This window comes from Arachis ipaensis, chromosome B4 (assembly GCF_059453495.1).
Source record: "Arachis ipaensis isolate K30076 ecotype BB chromosome B4, ASM5945349v1, whole genome shotgun sequence".
In the NCBI taxonomy this organism is placed as follows: Eukaryota; Viridiplantae; Streptophyta; class Magnoliopsida; order Fabales; family Fabaceae; genus Arachis; species Arachis ipaensis.
In genome coordinates, this window is record NC_142439.1 from 9,545,082 (window position 1) to 9,557,810 (window position 12,729).

The 12,729-nt window shown below is 39.7% G+C and overlaps 1 protein-coding gene and 1 non-coding gene across 2 annotated transcripts; one reads left to right on the forward strand and one right to left on the reverse strand.

The window, feature by feature from the left end:
- Window positions 1-6,211: 6,211 nt before the first annotated feature.
- On the reverse strand, window positions 6,212-6,319 carry LOC148566617 (small nucleolar RNA R71). Its single transcript, XR_015882565.1, has one exon. It is a non-coding gene; the product is annotated as a small nucleolar RNA R71 (small nucleolar RNA).
- A 5,750-nt stretch (window positions 6,320-12,069) lies between these two features.
- Window positions 12,070-12,438, forward strand: LOC148566618 (uncharacterized). Its single transcript, XM_088484343.1, has one exon. The coding sequence runs from the start codon at window positions 12,070-12,072 to the stop codon at window positions 12,436-12,438; it is 369 nt and encodes a 122-aa protein (XP_088340469.1).
- Window positions 12,439-12,729: the final 291 nt, after the last annotated feature.

Below are 12,729 nucleotides of genomic sequence, written 5' to 3' on the forward strand. Positions count from 1 at the left end.
ATTGGTTGTCTAAGAACCATGTCTTGCTTGATTGTTCTGAGAAAACTATATGCTTTATGCCGGAAGGGTCAGAAGTGCCTGTCATGGTGAATCACTATTATTTGAACTCTATGATGGTAAATTATTCTGGAACTGAATGTCAGGGCATTATGCTATTAACTGCGGGTGTTTCGGGTGATGACCAAAGCTTGGAGCAGATTCCGGTTGTTTGTGAGTTTCCAGACAATATTGACAAATTTCTACCTAACCGAGAGGTTGAATTCGCTATTGAGTTGGTGTTTGGAGCCGGTCCAATCTCGAGTGCTCCTTATAGGATGTCACCTCTAGAAATGGCCGAGCTGAAGGCTCAGCTAGAAGATTTGTTGGGTAAACACTTTATTTGGCCGAGTGTTTCTCCGTGGGGAGTGCCAGTGCTACTGGTAAAGAAGAAAGACGGAAGTATGCACCTGTGTGTCAATTATCGGCAGCTGAATAAGGTTACTGTGAAGAACAAGCCAAGAATTGATGACCTAATGGACCAGTTACAAGGAGCCGGTGTGTTTTCTAAGATTGATTTGCGATCCGGATACCACCAGATAAGGGTTAGAGACGAGAATATTCCCAAAATTGCTTTTAGGATGCGCTTTGGTCATTATGAGTACACAGTGATGTCTTTCGGATTGACTAATGCTCCGGCGATATTCATGGATTACATGAATAGAATTTTCCATCCGTATCTAGATAAGTTTGTTGTCGTATTCATCGATGACATTCTTATTTACTCTAAAACAAAAGATGAGCATGCGGATCACTTACGGACTGTGCTGCAAATCTTGAAAGATAGGAAGTTGTATGCCACGTGGTGAGTTCTTATCTAAGTGTGAGTTCTGGAAGACTGAAGTGAAGTTTCTTAGCCACGTGGTGAGCAAGCAGGGAATAGCAGTAGATCCTACTAAGGTTGAAACAGTAATGAATTGGGAACGACCAACTTCAGTGACGGAGATCAGGAGTTTCCTAGGTTTGGCGGGTTATTATCGAAGATTCATTAAGGGGTTTTCATAGCTCGCCTTACCTTTAACCAAGCTGACTAGGAAGGATGTACCTTTTGTTTGGACTCCTGAGTGCAAGGAGAGTTTTCTAGCATTGAAGTAGATATTGACTATCGCACCCGGGTTGGTGTTGCTTGAGCCGAGTGAACCGTTCGAAGTGTACTGTGATGCATCACTGAAGGGTTTAGGGTGCATGCTGATGCAGCACCGTAAGGTCGTGGCATATGCCCCACGGCAGTTAAGGCCGCATGAAAATGAATTATCCAACTCATGATTTGGAGCTTGCTGCCATTGTTTTTGCTTTAAAGATTTGGAGGCATTATCTCTATGACGTCAAGTTTTAAGTTTTCTCAGACCACAAGAGTTTGAAGTACCTCTTTGAGTAGAAAGAGCTGAATATGCGTCAGAGGAGATGGATGGAGCTTCTGAAAGACTATGACTTCGAGTTCAACTACCATCCTGGAAAGGCGAATGTTGTGGCAGATGCCTTGAGTCGGAAGTCTCTATGTGCTGCTTGGATGATGCTACGAGAGGAAGAGTTACTAAAAGCATTCCAAGGGTTGAAACTGGGAGTCAGAGAAGAGTTTGAGACTATGTGCTTAAGTCAACTACAGATTTCAGGTGATTTCAAAGTTGAACTCCTAAAGGCTCATCAGAATGACAAAGAATTGTATAAGATTTTGCCGGCGATTAAGCAAGGAAAACAGTAAAGAGTGTCAGAAGATAAGGATGGTTTATGGAGGTTCAAGGACCGGATTATTGTGCCAGATGTCGGAGATTTGCGACAAAGCATCTTGAAGGAAGCTCATAAGAGCGGATTCTCAATCCATCCGGGAAGCACCAAGATGTATCAAGATCTGAAGACGATGTTCTGGTGACCAGGGATGAAAAATGATGTGGCGTTGCACGTTTCCAAGTGTTTAACTTGCCAGAAGGTTAAAATTGAGCATCAAAGACCATCAGGAATCCTTCAGCCCTTGGAGATTCCACAGTGGAAATGGGAGAGTATTGCAATGGACTTCGTGTTGGGTTTACCTAGAACTCGAACGAGTTGTGATTCCATTTGGGTAGTTATGGATCGACTGACCAAGTCAGCTCACTTTCTCTTCATTCGGATAAGTTGCACGATGGAGGAGTTAGTGCGGTGATGAGCGGATAATTTATACGCTTTTTGACATTGTTTTTAGTATGTTTTTAGTAGGATCTAGTTACTTTTAGGGATGTTCTTAATAGATTTTATGTTAAATTCACATTTCTGGACTTTACTATGAGTTTGTGTGTTTTTCTGTGATTTCAGGTATTTTCTGGCTGAAATTGAGGGACTTGAGCAGAAATCAGATTCAGAGGTTGAAAAAGGACTGCTGATGCTGTTGGATTCTGACCTCCCTGCACTCAAAGTGGATTTTCTGGAGCTACAGAACTCAAAATGGCGCGCTTCCAATTGCGTTGGAAAGTAGACATCCAGGGCTTTCCAGAAATGTATAATAGTCCATACTTTGGCTAAGAATTGACGACGTAAACTGGCGTTCAACGCCAGCCTTCTGCCCAAATCTGGAGTCCAGCGCCAGAAAAGGATCCAAAACCAGAGTTGAACGCCCAAACTGGCACAGAACTTGGCGTTCAACTCCACAAATGGCCTCTGCACGTGTAACACTCAAGCCCAAGCCCAAGCACACACCAAGTGGGCCCCAGAAGTGGATTTATGCATCAATTACTTACTCATGTAAACCCTAGTGACTAGTTTATTATAAATAGGACCTCTTACTATTGTATTAGGCATCTTTGGATTATCTTTGGATTACCTTATGATCCTTTGATCACGTTTTAGGGGGCTGGCCATCTCGGCCATGCCTGGACCTTCACTTATGTATTTTCATACGGTAGAGTTTCTACACTCCATAGATTAAGGTGTGGAGCTCTGCTGTTCCTCAAAGATTAATGCAAAGTACTACTGTTTTCTATTCAATTCTTCTTATTTCTCTTCTAAGATATCCATTCGCACCCAAGAACGTGATGAAGGTGATGATTATGTGTGACGCTCATCATCCTTCTCCCTTATGAACGCGTGCCTGACAAACACTTCTGTTCTACATGAATTAAGCTAGAATGAGTATCTCTTAGATCTCCTAACCAGAATCTTCGTGGCGTAAGCTAGAATGATGGCGGCATTCAAGAGAATCCGGAAAGTCTAAACCTTGTCCGTGGTATTCCGAGTAGGATTCAATGATTGAATGACTGTGACGAGCTCCTAACTCGCGATTGCAGGGCGTTAGTGACAGACGCAAAAGGATAGTAAATCCTATTCCAGCATGATCGAGAACCGACAGATGAATAGCCGTGCCGTGACAGGGTGCGTGAGCATATTATTCACTGAGAGGATAAGATGAAGCCATTGACAAGGGTGATGCCTCCAGACGATTAACCGTGCCGTGACAGGGCATTGGATCATTTTCCCGAGAGATGACCGAAAGTAGCCATTGACAGTGGTGATGTATCACATAAAGCCAGCCATGGAAAGGAGTAAGATTGATTGGATGAAGATAGCAGGAAAGCAGAGGTTCAGAGGAACGAAAAGCATCTCCATTCGCTTATCTGAAATTCCTACCAGTGATTTACATAAGTATCTCTATCCCTATTTTATTATATAACATTCGAAAACAACATTATCACTTTATATCCGCCTGACTGAGATTTACAAGGTGACCATAGCTTGCTTCATACCAACAATCTCCGTGGGATTCGACCCTTACTCACGTAAGGTATTACTTGGACGACCCAGTGCACTTGCTGGTTAGTTGTATCGAAGTTGTGACAATTATGAATTAAGATCAGAGCACCAAGCTCTGGAGCCATTACCAGGATTTGTTCGAGCCTGGAGATCACAATTTCGTGCACCAAGTTTTTGGCGCCGTTGCCGGGGATTGTTTGAGTTTGGACAACTGACGGCTCATCTTGTTGCTCAGATTAGGTAATTTTCATTTCGTTTCGTTTTCAAAAATCTTTCAAAAATATTTTCAAAAATTTTCTCATCTGTTTTCGAAAAAAATAAATAAATAAATAAATAATAAAAATGTTTTCAAAAATATATTTTTCTTCAAAATTTTTGAGAATGAATTCTAGTGTCTCATATAACATGTTTTAGCTTGGCTGGCTATTAAGCCATGTCTAATTCCCAGGATTTTGATTGAGGACTATGAATTCATTGCTTCCTTTTTCCCAAATATTTTCGAAAAAATTAAAAGAAAATACAAAAAAATTAGAAAATCATAAAAATCAAAAATATTTTTCTGTTTCTTGTTTGAGTCATGTGTCATGTTATAAGTTTGGTGTCAATTGCATATGCATCTTGCATTTTTTCGAAAATTCATGCATTCATGGTGTTATTCATGACCTTCAAGTTGTTCTTGGTAAGTCTTCTTGTTTGATCTTGATGATTTTTTGTTTTGTGTCTTTCCATGTTTATCATATGCATTCTTGAATTCTTAGTGTCTAAGCATTAAAGAATTCTAAGTTTGGTGTCTTGCATGTTTTATTTGCATTAAAAATTTTTCAAAATTGTGTCTATGATGTTCATCTTGACATTCATAGTGTTCTTGGTGTTCATCTTGACATTCATAGCATTCTTGCATGCATTCATTGTTTTGATCTAAAAATTTCATGCATTGCATAATTTTCATGTTTTTCATAAAAATTTCAAAAATCAAAAAAATATCTTTCCCTTTTTCTCTCATCAAATTCGAAAATTTGAGTTGACTTTTTCAAAAATTTTTAAAATCAAGTTGTTTCTTATGAGTCAAATCAAATTTTCAATTTGAAAATCTTATCTTTTTCAAAATCTTTTTCAAAAATCAAATCTTTTTCAAAATTCATGGTTATTTTCGAAAATTTCAAAAATATTTTTCAAAAATCTTTTTCTTATTTTTATATAAAATTTTCGAAAATAACTAATCAATTAATGTTTTGATTCAAAAATTTGAAGTTTGTTACTTGCTTGTTAAGAAAGATTCAAACTTTAAGTTCTAGAATCATATCTTGTGATTTCTTATGAATCAAGTCATTAATTGTGATTTTAAAAATCAAATCTTTTTCAAAACTAATTCCTATCATATCTTTTCAAAAAATATCTTCTTATCTTATCTTTTTCAAAAATATCTTTTCAAAATATCTTTTCTAACTTCCTAACTTCTTATCTTTTCAAAATTTGTTTCAACTAACTAACTAACTTTTTGTTTGTTTCTTAACTTTTTCAAAACCACCTAACTAACTCTCCCTCTCAATTTTCGAAAATATCCTCCCCTTTTTCAAAAATTTCTTTTTAATTAACTAATTATCTTTATTTTTTTTATTTCAAAAAAAAAATTTTCGAAAAATACTAACTAATTTTTCAAAAACCATTTTCAAAAATCACTAACCCCTTTTCAAAAATGATTTTCGAAAATTCCCTCCTTCTCTCTCATCCTATTCTATTTATTCATTCATTAACTAACATCTCTTCCTCACATCATCACCAAATTCGAACCCCCTCTTCTATCTGTGTTCGAATTTCTTCCTCTTTTCTTCTACTCACATAAGGGATCCCTATACTGTGGTATAAAGGATCTCTATTATTATTATTATTATCATTTTTCTGTCCATTCTTCCTTGTATTATGAGCAGGAGCAAGGATAAGAACATTCTTGTGGAAGCAGATCCAGAACCTGAAAGGACTCTGAAGAGAAAATTAAAGAGAAACTAAAATACAACAATCCAGAGAAAACCTTTCAGAAATTTTCGAACAGGAAGAGGAGATGGCAGCCGAAAATAATAATAATGCAAGGAGGATGCTTGGTGACTTTACTGCACCTAATTCCAATTTACATGGAAGAAGCATCTCCATTCCTGCCATTGGAGCAAACAACTTTGAGCTGAAACCTCAATTAGTTTCTCTGATGCAGCAGAACTGCAAGTTTCATGGACTTCCATCTGAAGATCCTTTTCAGTTCTTAACTGAATTCTTGCAGATATGTGATGCTGTTAAGACTAATGGAATAGATCCTGAAGTCTACAGGCTCATGCTTTTCCCTTTTGCTGTAAGAGACAGAGCTAGATTATGGTTGGATTCTCAACCTAAAGACAGCCTGAACTCTTGGGATAAGCTGGTCACGGCTTTCTTAGCCAAGTACTTTCCTCCTCAAAAGCTGAGCAAGCTTAGAGCTGATGTTCAAACCTTCAGACAGAAAGAAGGTGAATCTCTCTATGAAGCTTGGGAAAGATACAAACAGTTGACCAAAAAGTGTCCTTCTGACATGCTTTCAGAATGGACCATCCTGGATATATTCTATGATGGTTTATCTGAGCTATCAAAGATGTCACTGGACACTTCTGCAGGTGGATCCATTCACCTAAAGAAAACGCCTGCAAAAGCTCAAGAACTCATTGACATGGTTGCTAATAACCAGTTCATGTACACTTCTGAAAGGAATCCTGTAATCAATGGGACGCCTATGAAGAAGGGAGTTCTTGAAGTTGATACTCTGAATGCCATCTTGGCTCAGAATAAAATATTGACTCAGCAAGTCAATATGATCTCTCAGAGTCTGCATGGAATGCAAGCTGCATCCAACAGTACTCAAGAGGCATCTTCTGAAGAAGAAGCCTATGATCCTGAGAACCCTGCAATAGCAGAGGTGAATTACTTAGGTGAACCTTATGGAAACACCTATAACTCAACATGGAGAAATCATCCAAATTTCTCATGGAATGATCAAAAGCCTCAACAAGGCTTTAATAATGGTGGAAGAAACAGGTTTAGCAATAGCAAGCCTTTTCCATCATCAACTCAGCAACAGACAGAGAACTCTGAACAAAATGCTTCTAATTTAGCAAATCTAGTCTCTGATCTATCTAAGGCCACTGTAAGTTTCATGAATGAAACAAGGTCTTCCATTAGAAATCTGGAAGCACAAGTGGGCCAGCTGAGTAAAAGGATCACTGAAATCCTCCTAGTACTCTCCCAAGCAATACAGAAGAGAACCCAAAAGGAGAGTGCAAGGCCATTGACATAAGCGCCATGGCCGAACCTGTGAGGAGAGGAGAGGACGTGAATCCCAAGGAGGAAGACCCCCTGGGACGTCCAGTGGTCAATAAGGAGTTTCCCTCTGAGGAACCAAAGGACTCTGAGGCTCATCTAGAGACCATAGAGATCCCATTGAACCTCCTTATGCCCTTCATGAGCTCTGATGAGTATTCATCTTCTGAAGAGAATGAGGATGTCACTGAAGAGCAAACTGCCAAGTTTCTTGGTGCAATCATGAAGCTGAATGCCAAATTATTTGGCATTGATGCTTGGGAAGTTGAACCTCCCTTGTTCATCAATGAACTAAGTGATCTGGATCAACTGACATTGCCTCAGAAGAGACAGGATCCTGAAAAGTTCATAATACCCTGTACCATAGGCACCATGATCTTTAAGGCTCTGTGTGACCTTGGTTCAGGAATAAACCTCATGCCCCTCTCTGTAATAGAGAAACTGGGAATCTATGGGGTGCAAGCTGCTAAAATCTCACTAGAGATGGCAGACAGCTCAAGAAGACAGGCTTATGGACACGTAGAAGATGTATTGGTAAAAGTTGAGGGCCTTTACATCCCTGCTGATTTCATAGTCCTGGATACTGGAAAGAAAGAGGATGAATCCATCATCCTAGGAAGACCTTTCCTGGCCACAGCAAGAGCTGTGATTGATGTTGACAGAGGTGAAATAGTCCTTCAATGGAATGAGGACTCCCTTGTGTTTAAAACTCAAGGATCTCCCTCTGCAACCATGGAGAGGAAGCAGAAAAAGCTTCTCTCCAAGCAGAGTCAACCAGAGCCCCCACAGTCAAACTCTAAGTTTGGTGTTGGGAGGCCACAACCAAACTCTAAGTTTGGTGTTGAACTCCCATATCCAAACTCTAAGTTTGGTGTTGGAGAGTCTCAACAAAGCTCTGCACATCTGTGAGGCTCCATGAGAGCTCATTGTCAAGCTATTGACATTAAAGAAGCGCTTGTTGGGAGGCAACCCAATGTTTATCTAATTCTTATTTTTATTGTTTTCCATGTTTTCTTAGGTTCATGATCATGTGGAGTCACAAAATAAAAAAAAAATCAAAAACGGAATAAAAAAAAACAGCAGAAGAAAAATCACACCCTGGAGGAGCATCTGCCTGGCACTGAACGCCCAGAACAAGCATGGTTCTGGCGTTCAACGCCAGAAATGGCAGCAAAGGGGCGTTGAACGCCCAAAATGGGCACCAACCTGGCGCTGAAACGCCCAGAGTTGTGTGCAAGGGCATTTTGCATGCCTAAATTGGTGCAGGGATGTAAATGCCTTGACACCTCAGGATCTGTGGACACCACAGGATCATCTCAGGATCTGTGGACCCCACAGGATCCCCACTTTACCTCCTCATAATCCTAGTTTTTATTTCCACATCTTCTTCTTCATCTATTCCTTCTTCTTTTGCTCGAGGGCGAGCAACATTCTAAGTTTGGTGTGGTAAAACAATTATGTAAAGGATCTATAGCTCAGTGGTAGAACATTTGACTGCAAATCAAGAGATCCCTGAGATACCTCAGGGGATACATTTTCTTCCACACAATTATTGGAAGCAACTAAGGGTGGAACATCAAGAGCACTCCATCATCCTTCATGAAATCAGAGAAGATCTAAAAGCAATGAAGGAGGAGCAGCCAAGACAAGGAAGAGACATAGAAGAGCTCAAGGACATCACTAAGGTGGACTCATTCCTTGTTCTTGCTTTCTCTGTTTTTCGTTTTCCATGTTATGTGCTTATCTATGTTTGTGCCTTCAGTACATGATCATTAGTAGTTAGTAACTTTGTCTTAAAGATATGAATGTCCTATGAATCCATCACCTCTCTTAAAAGAAAAATGTTTTAATTCAAAAGAACAAGAAGTACATGAGTTTCGAATTTATCCTTGAACTTAGTTTAATTATATTGATGTGGTGACAATGCTTCTTGTTTTCTGAATGTATGCTTGAACAGTGCATATGTATTTTGAAGTTGTTGTTTAAGAATGTTAAATATGTTGGCTCTTGAAAGAATGATGACTAGGAGACATGTTATTTGATAATTTGAAAAATCATAAAAATGATTCTTGAAGCAAGAAAAAGCAGCAAAGAACAAAGCTTGCAGAAAAAAAAAATAGGCGAAAAAAAAATAGAAAGAAAAAGAAAAAGCAAGCAGAAAAAGCCAATAACCCTTAAAACCAAAAGGCAAGGGCAAATAAAAAGGATCCCAAGGCTTTGAGCATCAGTGGATAGGAGGGCCTAAAGGAATAAAATCCTGGTCTAAGCGGCTAAACCAAGCTGTCCCTAACCATGTGCTTGTGGCGTGTAGGTGTCAAGTGAAAACTTGAGACTGAGCGGTTAAAGTCAAGGTCCAAAGCAAAAACAAAGAGTGTGCTTAAGAACCCTGGACACCTCTAATTGGGGACTTTAGCAAAGCTGAGTCACAATCTGAAAAGGTTCACCCAATTATGTGTCTGTGGCATTTATGTATCCGGTGGTAATACTGGAAAACAAAGTGCTTAGGGCCACGGCCAAGACTCATAAAGAAGCTGTGTTCAAGAATCATCATACTGAACTAGGAGAGTCAATAACACTATTCGAAATCTGAAGTTCCTATAGATGCCAATCATTCTGAACCTCAATGGATAAAGTGAGATGCCAAAACTATTCAAGAGGCAAAAAGCTATAAGTCCCGCTCATATGATTGAAGCTCTGTTTCATTGATAGTTTGGAATTTATAGTATATTCTATTCTTTTTATCCTATTTTGATTTTCAGTTGCTTGGGGACAAGCAACAATTTAAGTTTGGTGTTGTGATGAGCGGATAATTTATACGCTTTTTGACATTGTTTTTAGTATGTTTTTAGTAGGATCTAGTTACTTTTAGGGATGTTCTTAATAGATTTTATGTTAAATTCACATTTCTGGACTTTACTATGAGTTTGTGTGTTTTTCTGTGATTTCAGGTATTTTCTGGCTGAAATTGAGGGACTTGAGCAGAAATCAGATTCAGAGGTTGAAAAAGGACTGCTGATGCTGTTGGATTCTGACCTCCCTGCACTCAAAGTGGATTTTCTGGAGCTACAGAACTCAAAATGGCGCGCTTCCAATTGCGTTGGAAAGTAGACATCCAGGGCTTTCCAGAAATATATAATAGTCCATACTTTGGCCAAGAATTGACGACGTAAACTGGCGTTCAACGCCAGCCTTCTGCCCAAATCTGGAGTCCAGCGCCAGAAAAGGATCCAAAACCAGAGTTGAACGCCCAAACTGGCACAGAACTTGGCGTTCAACTCCACAAATGGCCTCTGCACGTGTAACACTCAAGCCCAAGCCCAAGCACACACCAAGTGGGCCCCAGAAGTGGATTTATGCATCAATTACTTACTCATGTAAACCCTAGTGACTAGTTTATTATAAATAGGACCTCTTACTATTGTATTAGGCATCTTTGGATTATCTTTGGATTACCTTATGATCCTTTGATCACGTTTTAGGGGGCTGGCCATCTCGGCCATGCCTGGACCTTCACTTATGTATTTTCATACGGTAGAGTTTCTACACTCCATAGATTAAGGTGTGGAGCTCTGCTGTTCCTCAAAGATTAATGCAAAGTACTACTGTTTTCTATTCAATTCTTATTATTTCTCTTCTAAGATATCCATTCGCACCCAAGAACGTGATGAAGGTGATGATTATGTGTGACGCTCATCATCCTTCTCCCTTATGAACGCGTGCCTGACAAACACTTCTGTTCTACATGAATTAAGCTAGAATGAGTATCTCTTAGATCTCCTAACCAGAATCTTCGTGGCGTAAGCTAGAATGATGGCGGCATTCAAGAGAATCCGGAAAGTCTAAACCTTGTCCGTGGTATTCCGAGTAGGATTCAATGATTGAATGACTGTGACGAGCTCCTAACTCGCGATTGCAGGGCGTTAGTGACAGACGCAAAAGGATAGTAAATCCTATTCCAGCATGATCGAGAACCGACAGATGAATAGCCGTGCCGTGACAGGGTGCGTGAGCATATTATTCACTGAGAGGATAAGATGAAGCCATTGACAAGGGTGATGCCTCCAGACGATTAGCCGTGCCGTGACAGGGCATTGGATCATTTTCCCGAGAGATGACCGAAAGTAGCCATTGACAGTGGTGATGTATCACATAAAGCCAGCCATGGAAAGGAGTAAGATTGATTGGATGAAGATAGCAGGAAAGCAGAGGTTCAGAGGAACGAAAAGCATCTCCATTCGCTTATCTGAAATTCCTACCAGTGATTTACATAAGTATCTCTATCCCTATTTTATTATATAACATTCGAAAACAACATTATCACTTTATATCCGCCTGACTGAGATTTACAAGGTGACCATAGCTTGCTTCATACCAACAATCTCCGTGGGATTCGACCCTTACTCACGTAAGGTATTACTTGGACGATCCAGTGCACTTGCTGGTTAGTTGTATCGAAGTTGTGACAATTATGAATTAAGATCAGAGCACCAATCTCTGGAGCCATTACCAGGATTTGTTCGAGCCTGGAGATCACAATTTCGTGCACTATGCGGCTATACATTAAGGAAATTGTGAGGTTACACGGCGTACCTTCCACTATTATATCCGACTGGGATCCTCAATTCACATCAAGGTTTTGGGGAGCCTTTCAGCGAGCATTGGCACTCAATTGAGTCTAAACACTGCATATCACCCTCATACAGATGGTCAGTCAGAAAGAACAATCCAGACTTTGGAGAATATGCTGAGAGCTTGTGTTTTGGACCAACCGGTGAGCTGGGATCGATATATGCCCCTAGTAGAGTTTGCTTATAACAACAGCCACCATGCGAGCATCGAAATAGCTCCGTATGAGGCTCTGTATGGTAGGAAATGTCAATCTTTGCTATGCTGGTATGAAGCTGGAGAAAGGATCTTGTTAGGGCTTGAGATGATAGCTGGACCACGAAGCAGATAAAGAAGATCCGTAGCCGAATGCTTATAGCTCAAAGTCGTCAGAAGAGCTATGATGATCAAATTCGAAAGCCTTTGGAGTTTAAGGAAGGAGAACACATCTTTCTGAAAGTTACTCCAACCACCGGAGTGGGAAGAGCCATTAAGACTAAGAAACTAAATCCCCGTTACATTGGACTGTTTGAGATCTTGAAGAGAATTCGACCAGTGGCTTATAGGATCGCTTTACCGCTGCATCTTTCAAACCTGCACGACATGTTTTATGTGTCGCAGCTTCGTAAATACAGCCCTGATGCAACTCATGTTCTGGAACCAGAATCGATTGAAGTGAGGGAAGATTTGACACTACCAGTAACTCCGGTTAGGATTGATGACACCAGTATCAAGTGATTATGCGAAAAGGAGGTATCTTTAGTGAAAGTAGCTTAGAATCGGGCTGGTATTGAAGAGCATACTTGAAAGCTTGAGTCAGATATGCGGAAGGACTACCCACACCTCTTTTCAGGTAACTGAATCTGAATTTTGAGGACAAAATTCTTAATTAGGTGGGTAGGATGTAAACCCTGCTAAAATTAGTAAATATTTAGTTAATAAATTAAATTTTAATAAGAAAAATTAGAAATGAAAATCTTATATTAAAATAAGATAGAGCCTTTTAAGACAAGAATTTTGACACTAATT

Bases quoted from the DNA above. Each gene is read 5' to 3' on its own strand.
- LOC148566618 (XM_088484343.1), top strand. From the start codon at position 12,070: ATGCTTATAGCTCAAAGTCGTCAGAAGAGCTATGATGATCAAATTCGA.